At 29.5% G+C, this 17,582-nt stretch overlaps 1 protein-coding gene and 1 long non-coding RNA gene across 2 annotated transcripts; both read left to right on the forward strand.

Moving 5' to 3' along the window:
• Positions 1-34: 34 nt before the first annotated feature.
• LOC107998624 (short-chain-enoyl-CoA hydratase) lies at positions 35-1,601 on the forward strand. The gene is made up of 4 exons (XM_017057984.2): positions 35-329; positions 418-671; positions 762-1,056; positions 1,189-1,601. The coding sequence occupies exons 1-4, from the start codon at positions 215-217 to the stop codon at positions 1,464-1,466; spliced, it is 942 nt and encodes a 313-aa protein (XP_016913473.1). The 5' UTR covers positions 35-214; the 3' UTR covers positions 1,467-1,601.
• Positions 1,602-8,959: 7,358 nt separating this feature from the next.
• Positions 8,960-11,242, forward strand: LOC114577649 (uncharacterized). Its single transcript, XR_009829394.1, has 2 exons — positions 8,960-10,390; positions 10,843-11,242. It is a non-coding gene; the product is annotated as an uncharacterized LOC114577649 (long non-coding RNA).
• Positions 11,243-17,582: the final 6,340 nt, after the last annotated feature.

Here is a 17,582-nt window from a genome sequence, read left to right on the forward strand (position 1 = left end):
TTGTCATGTTCGATATATAAACTCACCTTAACTTTTTAAATATAATCTTGCAAATGCACATTGTCGTTTTTCAATCCAAAACAAAAATTTGAATGTTCAATTATAATAAGGAATGTAAGTTGAAGGAATTTAGATTATTTAACAATAATAAAAAAAGTTCACAAGTAATATTTATAGAAATTGTAGATATAATTTAAATTTTTCTTTTATACAAATGCATTCTATAAAGCAAATATCGAATATAATCAATTTATATTGTAAAAGTTATTCACGAAGATGTTTAACCTCTAAATCATCTGAAAATGTAGAAATTGAAAGAGAACAAAAGGGTAAATAATTATTTATACAATATATATTTATTATTATAATTTTTATATTTTAAATTATAAATTTAAATTATTAAATAAATTATTCTAGAAAAAAATATTGTAGTGCAACATTTTGAAGATGTTGCTATGATTGGTATAAATCGACCTGAAACAAAAAATGCTTTAAATGTTGCAACTGCACAAGAACTGGCAGATGAAATAGATAAATTTGAAAATGATGAAAATTGTTTAATTGGTGTACTTCATGGAATAGGAGGAAATTTTTGTAGTGGTTACGATCTTAAAGAAATTGCACAATATAATGGAAAAAACGAAGAAGTTTTACCTCAATTTGGATCATTGGTAAATTAAATAAATTTAAAATTTACATTTCATGTAAATTATTTGCATAATATTTGTCGTAATATTAATTTTTATACAAAATACTTATAGGCTAATAAAATTGAATTGAGTAAGAAACCTTTAATAGCTGCTATAAACGGATATGCTCTAGGAGTAGGATTTGAACTTGCATTAATGTGCGATCTTAGAGTAATGGAAGAAAGCGCATTATTAGGTTTTGCCAATAGACGATTTGGGATACCCATATTATGTGGTGGTACAGTTCGATTACCTGCTTTAATTGGATATTCAAGAGCAATGGATTTGATTCTAACTGGTCGTCATATCGATGCAAAAGAAGCATTTTCATGTGGTTTAATCAATCGTTATACATCTGTTGGTAACGGTATAGTAACAAATGCATTATAGTAATAAATAATATAATATATAACTATAACAAAAAGTATAATAAGTACAATAAAAGATATAACGAATGTTAAATATGTATATATATATATATATATCTTTCAATTTATAGTGATAGGACATACAGTAAATTTTGCAAGATCTTTTGTGAAGTTTCCCAGAAAAACATTGCTTGCCGATCGAGCTTCTCTACATTATGCTACATTTTCTGCTAAACAATTAGAAGAAGCTATACAATTTGAGAAAGACAATGCATCTCATTTATTATTTGAAGAAGGAGTTGAAGGTGCAAAAAGATTTGTTACAGAAGGATTAGGAAAACATGGAAAATTTTATAATATTACGAAGATAAATATGAAATTTAAGGAATTGGATAAAGATCTTTTATAAAGATTCTATAAGCATAAATTTGTTTTAAAATTTTGTACATAAAAAATAACTACATTTTCATGTAGTTATCGTCATATAATATATATTTAAAATGTATTCAATTTTGTAATATAATAATTAAATATCTATATTATATTCTATGCGTGTTATTACCCTTTTTTAAAGAAGATTTAGCAGATAAATTTCTTTTAGGAAAGGCAAACTTTATTAATATATCATTGCACTTTTTCATTATTTTTCCACTAAGAAGAGGTGTGATGTTTATCATTTGACCATTTATATCTCCTAAATAAATAATATTTATTGATAATAATATTTTATACGATATTTAAAACTTACGTTCAAATGTAATTATTATATATGTTAAATTTGCTTGAAAAACATTAAGACCAAGTATGTGTGATTCAAAAAAGGAAGTTTTTCTTAATTGACAGTTAATTTCATCACATAAATCAAATTCAGCTATAAATATATTATAAATATTTATTATTTATTTTTATTATTTAAACAAATTAATAGAAATAGCTATATCCTAGTCACTTGTATCATCCAATCCCACTACATTTCGAATATAATTTAAAATTAATTTAAGTGGGCAATTAATATTTATTAAAATTTCTTTATGATCTTCCTCCAATTGACTATTTTGCTCGTTAACAGGAACTATAAATTAAATATAAATAATATATTTATTTAATAAATATCGTACAACAAAAATATTCTTACTGGAATATTTGACTCGAATAATCGACGTCATCGCATGATAGATATTTAGCAAATATTGAAATATTGAGATCAATATTTATAGATGCAAAAGAAAAACGAATTATCAATTCGTTTTATATATTTTTCTCTAAAAGAATATCGTATATTATAAGGTTAAAATAATCGAAAATTGTTCGATATTTATTGCTGTTCGATATTCAATTTGTGTTAAATTTTCGTACTTATTTTCAAAGAAATCTTATTATTATCCTTATTTCAAGTACATCGTTATTATCAGCACGTATGTAAATATATAACAAATCGTTGAAGCTATTTCGATTTTAAATCTTTTGATTGCCTGTATTTTGGGAATAAGTGCATCATATCGATGTCATCAATAATGTGCGTTCAATGTGTTATCGGGTTGCAATCAGATTTTCTTTTAGTGATTATTGACGCATTCATTCGATTGGAATTTAAAATAATCATGGAATTTCATATTCAAGTTGAACAACGACCGTCCACAGGTTTAATTGGCGAAAGTAATGCGAACCAGCCACCACCATCGAGCCAGTTAAAGCTGTGTGACGAAATGGGTGCAGGTGGCGGTGCATTGTTGCGCAATCATTTATATCCCTTCTCTTCCTCCTCTTTCTTGTAACCAGGAGTCAGGACGAGAGTCCCCTTGGTAACCAGAAGGCCCTCCCCACCATATACCTTCCTCCTTGCTCGACCTGGTGAATGTTGCGCACCCGCAAATCTCCTCTGATATTCTTTCGTTCCTTTCTTCTAAGTTTTAAATTTTCTAAGGATTCGATTTTTGTTCTATTAATCTCTCATATTAATTAATTATTTTAATTATAAATTTTAATTTATTCTAATTAATAAAAAAAAGGTTTTTTATCCTATAACGTAATCGATCTCAAAGTTCAGAATTAATTAAAAATTGTTAATTGAAATTTTAAAAGAAAAACAAAAAATTGTTCTCAGTGTATTACAACTAATAACTTTTATTATATTTTTTATTACAGCGAAACGATGAAAAAGAATACGAGATACAAAAGGGCGGTTCTCAGGATCTTCGTTTTGATTAATCCCGTTGTATACATGGCATTTGAGAGGATGCTCAGAGCCTTTCACGAATCGTAACCACTTGATCGTATAATGCGTTATTGTTGCTAGCATACTAGTGAAACAAAAATTTCCTTTGTTGGGAGAGGTAAATCGATGCGTTCTTTATAAGGAAGCGAGGTGTGAAACTCGTATATCTAATTATTTCGAACGTTCCTAATATTTTCTCTCTCATTTCATGTTTTCCGATACGAATATATACATGCATGTAAGCGCTCATTTGAATATTATCATTGAATTTTTTAATGATTATAAATTTTTTTCATCTTTTAAAAAATTCGAGAAATAATATTTCCATAATATTTGCAAAATAAAATATATCTACGTTTGATATAGTGAAAAGTATCCGGAATTTCATTTGATATTTTTCCATTTTTTTATTTATTTTTAACTCTTTTATAAAATAACAAAACATTATCATAATTATATTATCAATGATAAATTATATATAATTATATATAAATGATTAATTAAATTTAATTGATAATATTTAATTTTTTCCTAGACAAGCTACTTTTATCTAAATAAGCTGCAGAATGTCGATAAAGCTTAAGTAGAAATTCTTAGGATGATTTTAAGCAATTTCTTTCTTTGTGAAAATTTTCTTTTATATTAAAAAATTATTATATTATTATTATGAAATTTATGTTGACAAATTATTATTATTATTATTATTATTACGAAAAACGCTAGTTAATCACAGAATATATAAATGCTTCGAAGTAATAAATAGTATTGGATATCTCCTGCTTGAACAATGAAACAATGAAACGTATGAAACATATGTTAAAACAAATGAATAATTATTGGGAAAAAGTTATATCGAATTACAATTTATTTACAAACAATTAATAAAGTAAATTCATCGTATATTATTTCTACCATCGAAGCATCGGACAGCTCTTTGAATAATATTTATATAATAGTACCAATATTATACTACGCCATCAATGTGACACTTGCATGCATTCTACGATTGATTAATATTTTTCATCAAGAAAAACTGAAAATTTTCGTAAAAGAAGAACAAATTATTTGGAATCACTTCAAAAATCGCCATTTAAGCTTTGTTAATTAACTTTTGAAATACAAACAACGAGATCAATCATATCTTTGAAATTCTATAAATAAATTCTATCGACCGTTTTTATAATTCGTCTATTATCTATGCTCAGCTTTCTCGTAACTCAATAAAATTATTACGATGTGTAATTGTTATTGTAACGTATAACAATTTATTGAATCAATAATAAATTATTTTTACGAGCATGAATTGCTGTGAAAAAACTTAGTTTAGATTAAATAATAGGTCAAACGTTAATATTTACCTGCAAAAACCTGTGAACAGAAACAAGTACCTAGAATCTCCACGTTGCTGCGCCAGACCATTCTGTATCTTCCTTTTCGAGCTCGATAAAATATCAAAGCTTAAAGAGCCTGTTCGAAGTATCACCATTTTGTTTTGGTAGATAAAATCGCTGTAGGAAAACAGACTCGAACCGTGCAATTTTCATACGTAACGCTCAAAAAAAAAAATACGCGTGACAATCGCTTCAGCTTCTTTGTAAGACTCGATTCCTGTTTATTCTCTCAGTCGATGCTGATCGTATCTGCATACCACTTAACCATTGCGTTTTACGAAGTGGATGGACATAAAGTCCCCGTTCTTTGTCCAGCAACAGGTTACATTGTTGTCCCGCTTTATCGATCGGACGATAAAAGAGAATAGTTTTTCTTTTTTTCGTGAGCGTAAATTAATAAAAAAAATCGGCCATTCTGACATATCTGTAAAATTACAGATGTACATATATGTTTGATATATGTTGCTGGATCGATAGGCTATGAATTTACATCGATGTTTCCATTCAATTCTTCGACAATTGGAGATCTAATCAAAAAAAGATAAAAGTAATTCCTTTGGTCATAAATAAAGTGGAGAATATCGCATTCTTATTTCGAGAGTGACGCAACTTGAAATATTTATTTTTGGTGAAATAAGAATGTTTTTTTTGAATATAATAATTAGAGTATAAAAAAAAACGTGTATTTAAAACATAGCAAACACATTATTTGAAAAATAAGACGAATTTTAGTTCTATTTAGTCATATAAAAATTTCGTATAAATACCTTAAAACGATCTAATAATAATAAATTATATTTTATTAATCAAATTTATCAGCGAAAAGAAAATTTCTATACAAAATAGAATCAAACATTGTTTCCAATAATCCGAAAAGCTGTAAAAATTTTTTTTATAATAATTATATAAAAACAAAATATTATTGAAAAATCTTTTGATTATCCGAAGGAATTTAAGATCAATTTTGATAAATTTTAAATCGACGTAAAGTTTAAATTAAATTTAAATAAAATAAAGTATTTTTTTGGATATGTTGACAAATGATTAATTATTGAAAAATGGTATTATGTAGTTTTTAATTTTTATATTAGAGTAATAAAATATTTCGATATTTTACTAATTTGTTCGTAACTACATATTTTTGTACTTTCACTTCGTTTGTGCGAGAAATCAATAAAGTTTAAAGTAATAAAAACAAAATTATAAAATATGCCGTACATATTGCAAGTATTTATTTCTGCTTATTCTAATCGATTATTATCGATTATATTAATTAATTAACGAAAAAGATATGGAGAGAATTATGGATTATATAAATAATTTATTAATTATCTTTGCGAATATACATGTATATATAATGACTGATTAATAATAATGTTTGATTAAAAAGTCAAGAAATTCTAATAATGAAACAAATAATTGAAACCAATGTTAATACTGATATTTTTTTAAATAAATTTCTTGACAATTTACAAAATCTCGTTTATATCTATAAAAAAGTTCTTACGTGTCTTTTTTATTTTATATTGTTTTCTAATTATATATCCTTTCTCACGAAATTTTCATTCAGATTTTCATAATAGATTTTTTCGGTGGGCTTGATTTCTTTTCCTTATCAACGCATATTTTTTTCTTTCACAAAATTTTACGTAAAATTATGCGCGATTCAACAATAATTCAACAATATGTGGAATAATTGAAAGATATATTTTTGATTGGTCGTATAGGTGTCTTTTTTCAGGCCTTATTTTAATTAAAACAACATATATATATATGTATATTTATTGATATCGTTTATCTTAAAACAATACTTATATTTCAACGAATAATATAAACGATAATGTAATAACAAAATATTGTTTGGTTAAATATTCGATTATTTCGATATGTCTCCCGAAAGGAATTAAACCGCATATAGTTCGAGAATAAATCGAGTTACAGAGAATTTGGATTAGCAGAAACGAGATTGAATGGAATTCACGGCAAATTTTTAAGGCAATTAATTCGTTTTTAATTAAAATATAAGTTAAAGTAAATTTATCCAAAGTCTATCCAAGTGAATTAAGATAATTTAGAGTTCAATTTAGAGTTGAAACTGTTCGAGAGAGTTTGGATCAAGTTAGATTTTGATGAAATCGAATGCTTTATAAAAATATCGACAACGTTCTTTTTACAACGTCCTCGTTAGAGGACACATTTCTCCGATGATCTTTCCAATGAAAGAAACACGAAACTCTAATAATATTGATAAAACATCGAAGACATTTGAATATTTATTTAAAATGACACAGCATTAGAAGTATCAAGTGTTCGAAAATTATCATTTATTTATACGTTCTTAAAAATTAGCCATATCGAGAAATTAACTTTTCTCGAACAAAGCACGATATTTTTGAATTATTACAGTTTGTGCAAAGTTCACATGGACGTTTGATCTTCGATTTTCTACGAGCACATTAACTAAGACACTGTAAGATTCTCGAACTTGCGATCACAAGAATCGAACATTTTCCACATTTTATTTCGTACGTGTATTTTTCCATTGTTATATAACTAATTGTAGTTACGCTATTAATTTTTATTTATAGATTTCTAAACGATTTCACAGATTTTAGCCTGATGCGATTATTGTTATTTGAATGCTATTTCATTATTTTTGGATACACGTGAAATTTTATTACATCGACATTCTTTGTTCATTTTTCTTCTTTTTTTTAATCAACTGCCTAACGCATACACACGTAGACGATATACGTCCTCATATAACAAATAAAAAGAAAATCTATAATTAGTCACAAAAATTTTCATTCGCACACTTGCTAGGAAATTTATCTACTTTGAAAAATTTGTATTCACGCAGATTATATAATAATCTCGACATCGAAGTTATATTTAAAAAAAAAAAAGATGAAAGTAATATTGAAACTCTAATGATCAATTTCTCGAGGTGATATTTTACCGATAGATAAGATCGTTTTATATAGAATTTATCACGATGTGCGTTGTTCGTTTGGTAAAATAAAACTTGTCAATGGAACATGACAACGTAAAGAAATATTTTATTTTATTAAATGAACACGCGAAAAGAGAAGAAGAATAATTCGTATCGTTTTCAGGAAAGGCGAAAATTCAGAAATTCAGTTTTCCAAATACTCGATCTCTTCAATTGCTTCGCGTAAAATTTCCTGCAAATTGCCCGTGCAATTTCGAATTCAATTATCCCTCGATCCGACAGGATTCCACAGCGTCCTCTTTCGAAGAATAATACATATTCGATTATTTCGGATCATTGGGAGAAAATACGTAATCTCCGGGATTGATATTTTTCGTCCAATGACGGCTGAGAGAGAGATTAATAATTGTGCACGAGCGTCACTCCACGAGGGCAACGGTTTCGCAGGTAATCACGCGAAATTATGCAATAGTTTATGCGAGTTTTCGACTCGACGAGAACAAGCCACGGAAGAGGTTTCAGACTTTAACGCGCGAGATTCTCCCAACGTTTTCACCAACCAATTCACCGAGATCGGTGAGCAGATAAATTTCTGCGCGCTCGTTTCGTACGCGAATTTCCTATGAAAATCGAGTTTTCACGAGCGATATTTGAGTAGGAATCGAATAGAAATTTTCGAAACGAATTGATTTTATTGAGTCTTTAAAAATTCTTTTCTTATGTTTTTAAATTAAATTTTCCAAAAAAGAAAAAAAATGAATTACTATCAAAATAGAAGGATTTCACAATTCATAAGACCTACTTTCTAGAATTTGCAAAAATAATTTTAAAAAACTTTCCGTGTTCTCATATCGACCAATTGTTCTTTCGAAAATAAATAAAAATTACCGCCTATCGTTAATGATCAAAAATATCTTAATAGATAGACACACGAAACGTGAATTCTTTTTCAAGAGTAATTATAAAATTACAAAACTTTCTTCAATCAAAATTTTTCACTTCCAGGAACGAATGCATCCTCGAAAAAACGTAATCGCAAGAAACATTCCAATGATGTTATATCGTGTCTTCAAATTCTTTCGAGAATTACGTTTCAATTTCCCGCGCTCGGTAAAACTTTCGAATCTCGTCGAGAGAGACTTTTCCCGCGTGACGACATCCAAGAAGTTGTTCGCAAATGGATTTCCTGAAGCGCGAATTCGAGCTGTTAACAGCATCCAGCTTCTCGGCAATGCATATAAACGCTCGGATTGCGTTCTATTCCGGAAAAGCGAGGTCCTTGAACTCGATTCCTCGGCCGCATCTCGCGAGACTCGACCACGGGACTCGTCCTTTATCCGTTGCTGTGGCTGCGTGCAAAGCGTCTCGACGCACACGCATGCGCGTATAACGTAAACAGGGAGTGGCCGAGCGTGGCAGATTTTCCGCAAACTTTGGCAACGCGACGTGACATTTGCATGATATTGAATTTCGCCAGTTGACCGTGCGTCATTTACCAAAAGTTTAGGTTAAAGGTTATTCGTGCTTTTTTTTTTTCTAATAAAATTAATAAGTAGATAGTAAAGTCTCGAAATTAATCTTTTCGTTTGTTTCTGGATCGAATAATTTACGACGAGTTTTGATGAATCTCACAGTTTTTCGAGAAAACTTCCGATAAATTAAAATGTTAATTTCAAGTATATCGCAGTGGATAGAATAATTTAAACGACAATGAAATAATTGTTTCGTCGAAACGTTTTAATTTTTAAACAAGCTCGATCGAGCTTGAATCTAATCTGCTAAATTAATACTATTTACATCGCATTTCATCAACGTTGAAAACGTCGATATCATAGCGATACAGAGGCGTTGAAATATTTATAATTTGATATATTAAATTGATGTCACGCAAAGATATATTGGAACTGTTTCTGTATAGCGAAATCCTCATTATCCGAATTAATCGTGGTATGCGAAGCTCGATCGAACGTTTCGCATAGTAATGTTAATGCATACTTCATATAATTACATTCCAATATACGAGCTATTGCATCGCGGTATAAATTATCTCATAAAATAAACGGGAATGTGGGTGGCGAGTAATAATTAGATCTAATAAGAGGGCAATAACGAAGATGCATATCGCGAAATTAATGTAATATAGCGCGATAAATTCAATTTTTTTTTTTAAACAAAATTTTCTTCCACAAAGATTTATCGATTCGCTTAATTTAAATATAATTTTTATAGTAACTTTTATTTTTCTTTTATTTATTTATAATTGGTATTTAATATTTGAAAATCTTCGAGTAATTTAACTTTAATTATTATAGAGAAACCACGCAAGTAATCAAGGTTTATTTAATTCGATCATTAGCTTTAACAATGCTTATATATTAGTTTGCGTCATTTGAGGAGATCGAAATCTATTTTATCATCTACGTACATGATCCGTTTCTGAAATGTAAAATTTTCAACTGTGCACAGTGTGTGATGTGTGATGTGTACACATAATATATCAATTACGCAATTTAAAGTATAATTTACAAGTAAAGGTAAATAAATATTTCTAAAAAATAATTTTCTAAAAATGTGACCATTCCGTTGATTGAAATTTGAATATTCGAAATTCCACTTGCTAGTTGTAAAAAGTCAACGTGTTAGAAGAGATATCGATCTTTTATTAGAAAATGAATTTGTCATTGTCGAATGAATTACAGTAGACGTGTAAAAAGATTTTTGGTAAAGGATAAAAGTGAAAAAAAAATCAGGATTACGATTAAAACGGATGATGGGTAAATAAGAGTTTTAGAATTTATTTAAAATTTTCAATAATATTATGTTTTATGCATACATATTTTAAGTGTTTATCAGAAAATTGAAATACTATTTTTAGTAAGTATACTTCATCCTTTATGCATACAGAAATTATTTGAAGAATCACTAATAAAAGTTATTATTTGTCTTTGTATATGACTCAATGAATTTTCATGAAACGATAAAATTAAATTAATTTGTAATTCTCATATATTTTTTTTCTTTTCAAGTTGAATTTTTTTCTGTGTCATACTCAACTCACAATTTTATTATCTATCGTAATAAACGATAATCGTTTCATCTTTATAAATCTATTTTTTGATAATTTTTTTTTAATTTAATTCATAATTCTAATTTTTAATTCAATTTTGAATATATTACACTTTCTTTCTTCGTTTCATCTCCTCAATTTCAAACGTAATTTTTCCAGCTCTATTTCCCCCGAAACTTGTATATCAGCCAATTAAATTGTCGCTTTCTCGTCGATCTTATCGATCGATCCATGCGGAAGAGAGGTACTCCCTAATCTATCGAAATCGAGCAACGACACGAAGGATTCCAACGATGGTAAACCGAGGTATTCAGGTCGCAGCAAGGCCGAACTGCGTGCACAGTCGCAAAGTAAAAGTGCACAGAAATAAAATGTAGGCTGTTACGTGGCTCGAGGCATCTCACTCTAGGTCTGGACATTTTGGAGACTTTGAATAACCATTCTCCAACAGCTGTATCTAACGATATATTTGCATTTTATTCCTTCGATATATTTTATCGTTAAATAATAAAATAATAATGTAATAATCACAAATAAATAATTCACACATATCTTTTAACTATCTATCTATTTTTTTTTGTTTATAATATTATAATACAAAATTACGTCGTAACTTGATGTAATGTAACCATAAGAATTTTCTAGAATTTTCTTTTTTTCCAGAGAGAAATATTTATTTCGCCAAATGGTATCAATTTTGATTTTTAGAATTCTTTAAATTCGAACTTAATTAATGTTTTAAATGTCGTAGATGGCGGATAATATTTTTACCAAAGGAATATGTTTAATAAAATTTCAATCAAGTCGTTTTACATTTTTAATTACATCTTTAAACTTTTAAAATATCATTTTTCACTTATGCACGTTGGAATATTATGCGGAAAGTAAAATTATCCGCGTATCGATCTGAAAACGAGTTGAAACAAATTTATCCATTGATCGGTTGCCTTCGTTCTAGACGATTATTAAAATTCATTTATAAAACGAAACGTGCGAGTGGAGAAATAATATCGTTCACCTACGTGTCCGTAACGAAAAAAACGGTGAGCACGTAGGAGTATTGGGTTCCAAAGGATAATGATAACGACAGCGAAAAAGTACAAGTCGTGGTTTCGCCCCTGTGAGATACAAGAGTGTCTTTGCATCGATAAAGGCGCGATATGTTACGCATATCGTTCGAGCTCAATAATTGATCTAATTTAATATTCACAGTGACGAGAAATAATTTCAATAAATAATGATTTTTCATGTTCCATACGATTGATAAATACATTTGCCCAATTACAACACGTGTACGTAGAAAATTATTTCAAACGATATTTTCCTTTGCAAAAATTTTCGTTATGGCTTTGTTAACGAGTTATTAATAATAAAACACTGGCCAATCGCAGAGCGCGTAACCAGTCAAGCCGCAACGATAGCGCTGGCTGCGTGCCATCGACCCAACAAGTCCAACCAGCGTATGTCGAAGAAAATGTGTTGAATGTAACCAATATTTAAAATTACATTTGAGACACCCTATATATATATATTATACATATCATATGATCAATATTTTAATACGTTTTTTCATATTACATATGATAATAAAAAGTACCACTTATTTTTTCATGTTAGAATTTTAAAAATTATTAATAAACAAACTTGTGTATCCGTATTTATTATAATATCGTTTAATAAATGAAAAATAATCAACACCGATAAATTTTAATTTTAATAAATCGACCATTTGTGTAAATATTAACGTATATAAAGTATCGATGTTTACTTTGTAATTTAAATTTGTAATTTCAACAAGTATTGTTTTGTTATACAAGAATAACTAACTAATAAAAACAAAAGGGTAAGATTCGCCATGTTATTTCTAATTTCTCGTTCCTTCTGCGAGGAACGCACGCTCGATACAGGATTTACAAGTTTCCTAAAAAGAAGACAACAGGCTAGTTCAACGTACCGATTATCGCGATCTTCTTCCCGCTCGCGAGTCGAGGAAATTATTCAAGCGTCGGTAGTTGTTCCTATCGCTTCATCAACCTAATCGTTCGATCTGACATTGATCTTTTTCAGAAAACTCATCGAGGAAGATGAACAATAAGATGATTTATCATAAAAGCGTAAAAATATTAATCTCTTTGCATCCAACATATAGCAGTTAATATTCGTATATCATATTCAGAAAAATGGATCGTAATTAATTATAAGCACACTCGTTGCTTTAGATTGAATATCGTTAGAATTATAGTTTTAAAATTTTAGCAAACAGATTATACTAGGAATTTATATTTTAATAGATATTTTAATAGATAATGAAACAGAGGAGAATGTATCAAACGTGTAAAATTATATTTTAATCCGAATCTATATTCCAATTATCTCTGCATGACGACTAATTATTTATTTGATAAATTACGTTAATTCGTTTAATACTTGTCAAATTTCATTAGAAAAAATATTTATTTCATACGAGGATCGAAGAAAAATATGATAAGAAAATGGTACATTTTCTCTTTGATCCTTAAAAGAATTTCTAGCTTTCCTCTTGTTGTAATATTGGAATTTCAAAAATTAATAAAAATGAATTTATTAAAAAATCTTCTTACAGTCCTTCAATGATATCGTTTTATACATTTTATATATTTCTTCTAATATGAGGATCGGCAAAATAGGCAATTTTTAAAATCGCATCGAAGTCAGGACCAGTGGAAGAGTCAAAGAAACACCATCGTTACGAATTCCCCAGCGATCGTGCAACAGGTTCGTTTACCAGCAAACTGATCGATGTTGCGTCTATTTTCGAAGCAACTCATGATTGTAAATTTACCAACGATTCGATCGTGGTTTGGAAATAATCCGAATATTCCATGAAATTAGATGTTTTCCATGCTATCGAGGAGTTTATGGTGTTTTGTCACTTTGCCTGTTGGAATATTCAGAGATGTAAATCATTCGATATATTTTCTTAGAGTCCAACAAGTTTGACAGATTTGCTATAATGTTTAGATTTCAGGAGAGAAATCTTTGGTATTATCTGATTTAACTAATACATTTAATGTTACTTAATACACGATTATAAAATATTCATTGAAGAAACGTTATATTTTTCAAATTTTATTTCTCAACAAGTAACTTTCTATTAAATAAAATTTTTGCCAAAGTCCTTCGAGATTGAACATCTCTTAATTTTTTTCTTATTTATTTTTTATATATAGAATTATTTATATAAAACAACACTATATATCAAAATCAAAATTATTTTTCTAAATTATATAATTAATCCGAGCTAATTTCATTTAACGACTGATCATACATTTGCTTGGTGTTTTAAAGGGGAGGAAAATTTTTGTTATTAAACATCGTTTATTATTGAATATAATTTTTAATTAATGGCTTGTATATAAACGTTAGTTGATCGTAATGAAAAATTAAAATGTACTCGTTTGAAAGTATTAATCGAAATAAAGATGGTTCGATGTTTCGTCTCTATCTTGGTTCTTTACAATTATTTCATTAATACAGTTGTGGTTAACAAGATAAGTTACGAGATTCTGGAATCAGTTTTATCCAGGTTAAAAATTTTACTTGTTTTATTCTGCGCGCAACAAACGATACGTGACGAACAGATTCTATTATTCAAGAATATTATTATTTATCGCGTAAATGAAAAATGTGCGAATATACATAGCACGACCAGTTAATTAAAGCAACTTGTACGATTAATAACTGTCCGGATACCGCGATTCAAACGGTAAATCGAAATAATGTAAACACGATAAGTTCGCGACTGGAGAAACAACGCCTCGTGTTGTTCGAATCGTGGGATTTAATTAATAGACCGTGATAGGATGGCAACAAGTATAAATCTAGCCCGACCAAATAATATATATCGTTAAACTCAGCACGAATTATCGATTATTTTTATTACGATCCTCGAAATTAAGATCGAAGCGAGATCTTATTTTTTTAAAATTAACCCGAATTTTATTTTATTGTAATTGTATCGTAAAATGTATGAAATATAATGGAATATGGAATATATGGAATAAAATATATATTCGATTTTAAGGAAAATTCAGTTTTATAAAACTCTCGATGCAATTTAATTAATTTATGAAATTTAGAATCATGATGGCACGTATATAAGATAAATTCGGTATAATCGTGAATAAGTAGATGCTCGAAAATAGAAGATTTGAGAAAAATAAACAACACGATTATAATCATTTTCATTTTTAAAAGTTATTTTTTCCCAAATTTCATCGGATGTCCGAAGTTTAAGGGTTGATCTTTGAAATCAAATATAGCGTTGGAAGATACTTTAAATGATAAGAAAAATTGTATTTAAGATTGCAGATCCTCCATCTAATAATTATTTATATTTTTACCGATTATTATTTCGTTATAAATTTTATATATAACGAATTTAAAACTACTTTTAAAATCTAAATATCGACTCAAATCTTATTTGTTTATTTCGTTAATTATTTTCACGCGATCTAAAATAATCGACAAAGAGATTTAGATCCATAGAAATCTTCTCGTTTAGTTGGTGGCACAAATGACACAACACCGAGGAATATATCCCAGTGGGTTGCATCGCCGGGCATTAAATAACGCGCGTGATTCACTGCTTATGTATATAACGTACGTGTGCACAGACTGGATTCTGGCTTTTGCCAGAACGCAATCAATCTCTTTGTTTGTCGACTCTATCCACTCCACTCGAGATGCACAGGCCGCTTTTACTTTTGCTTCTTTCACCTTCTCCTTTTCTCTCCTCGTCTAAGACATTTTTCTCACGGTTAAAGTCCGCTTCAGACCTCTTACCACGCTTCGTTATCCTTGAATTTCCGTTAATTTCGTTATTTCGAAATTATAAATATCAGTAGAAATTTTGATTTTCGTTTCTAATATTTTTACAAATTCTGATAAATGTTGATGTAAAGAAAAATTAGGAAAATAATTATTTTTCTACATTTCAATATTTTCATCCGTGAATTTGACGTATGAAAATTTCTTTCTGAACAATTTTTTTAAAGTCGCATTTATTTAAAATACAAAAATTTTTTTACATTTCGTTCGAATTATGAATTGTAAATGCGTAAACATAAAATACATCGTACCTACTTTTTTTCTCGTCGATAGACGAATAGTTAAAAAGACAGAATGACTGGTTCGAGTCGCGAATTGCGTACAAGCACGTTGCAACTTTGAAACCCTCGAAGCGATGAATTGAGAAGTCAATGAACGGGATAGCACGATGAATTAAATTGATCGGCTACGTAATGGAGATAAATTGAAGGAGCAGAGAGAATTAGAAGATGCGCGTCTCGTTTGTAGGACTCGCATATTATCATTTCAGTCGACGAAACGCTTCTTTCATTTATTGCGAAATTCTCAATAAATTTTAAATTTAACTTTCATTTCTACATTCACATACTTGTTACGCTTATTCTAAATATTATTTTTGTCATAAAAAATGCATTTCTATCTTGTATTAATATTGCATTAATCGATCTCTCATATAAAGAGTTTTCAGCTTCTAATCTAATTAACGATCAACAATCGCGACATCAGCAGCGGTAAAATAAATTTCCAAACGACGATGAAATCGCCTTCCTTCGAACGTGGGCGTCGCAGGGGAAAAAGTATTGCACGAAATTGGCGGCTGTTCCAGGGGATTGCGTAAACGCGGTCTCGATCGAGCAGGAGGATATACTTGGAACGGCGGTAGCAGAGGGACGAAAGGATCAGAGCGGAGGCGACAGCTACCTGTCCGACCGGGTACCGGATCCAACGATATTTTTCCACGCCAGAGCGTGGCCGAGCCGCGAAGGTGAAGGCAATCCAAGCGGACTCCGTATGTTTACGAGCTGGAAACCGACGCACGCATCCGCGAAGAAAGCGCGGACGAGGCCGCGCTCGGAGATCCGGGATTCCTGGAAATTGCCACCTCCGGGATTTCGGTTGCGCAAACTCGTTTCGAACTTGGATAAGTTTTTCTTATTTAAATTCGGTTCATATTGACTCGATCAAATCGCGGAATAGGATTGATAATTAAGAAGGGAAGGAAATCGTTTTATGAGAAATGAGAGCGAAATGAACGAAATTGTCAGCTTTTTAAAATATTGTTCGATGTCGGAGAATTTTGAATTAAATTTCAAGCGAGTTGAGCGCGTAAAAGGCTTTTCTATGTAACGATGAATTTTTGGATAACAATTATCCGATAATTAGAAAGTCATAAATTAACAGGGGATAACGATATTTATCGGAATCGTCGTTTTATTTTACGTCAGTTTAAAAATTTGTCAATCATCCGTTACGAATTGCCATTCAAAAGTGAAAGGAGAATAATGAAAATAATGAGAAAAAGAAAAAATAATAGCTAAATTATCCGTCATTTTTACTATGAATTAAAATAACTTGAAATATCTTTCAAACTACACGCAGTAATAATTGTCGTACGATTGACATAAATTGACGAGTGTAAAGAGATTTTATTCTACGATTTTATTTTAATTTCGTGCCAAATTTAAACTTGCGTGAATTTATACATTGTAAATTCCAAAGAGATCGCTTCCAACGCTAAACAAGTGGGAAGCGAAGGAATATAAATCGACGTTCAATTTTATGCAAATATTTCCCGATACAATTTACGTTTAAAGTTAGGGAAAATTTTTTTCTTCCACACTATTTGCATCATTGGTATCATGGACGATCAAAATTTGTGACCTCTATTTTATCACGGTTCTATTTTCGGATACAAATTAAATTTCAATATAAAATACGCATTTCATCGTCCTTGATTCGTACATTCATAGAAGTCCGCGAATCCATTCACGGAACTAGATTGCCTTCATAATAATCTGCAAGATTGGTCGAGTTTTGTTAAACGAAATATT

The sequence above is a fragment of the Apis cerana genome, linkage group LG4, assembly GCF_029169275.1.
Source record: "Apis cerana isolate GH-2021 linkage group LG4, AcerK_1.0, whole genome shotgun sequence".
NCBI lineage: Eukaryota > Metazoa > Arthropoda > Insecta > Hymenoptera > Apidae > Apis > Apis cerana.

Coding starts and splice junctions, on each gene's coding strand:
- LOC107998624 (XM_017057984.2), top strand. CDS start 215: ATGCATTCTATAAAGCAAATATCGAATATAATCAATTTATATTGTAAA. Junction 330..417: donor AATTGAAAGAGAACAAAAGG/GTAAATAATTAT, acceptor AAATTATTCTAG/AAAAAAATATTGTAGTGCAA. Junction 672..761: donor TACCTCAATTTGGATCATTG/GTAAATTAAATA, acceptor AAATACTTATAG/GCTAATAAAATTGAATTGAG.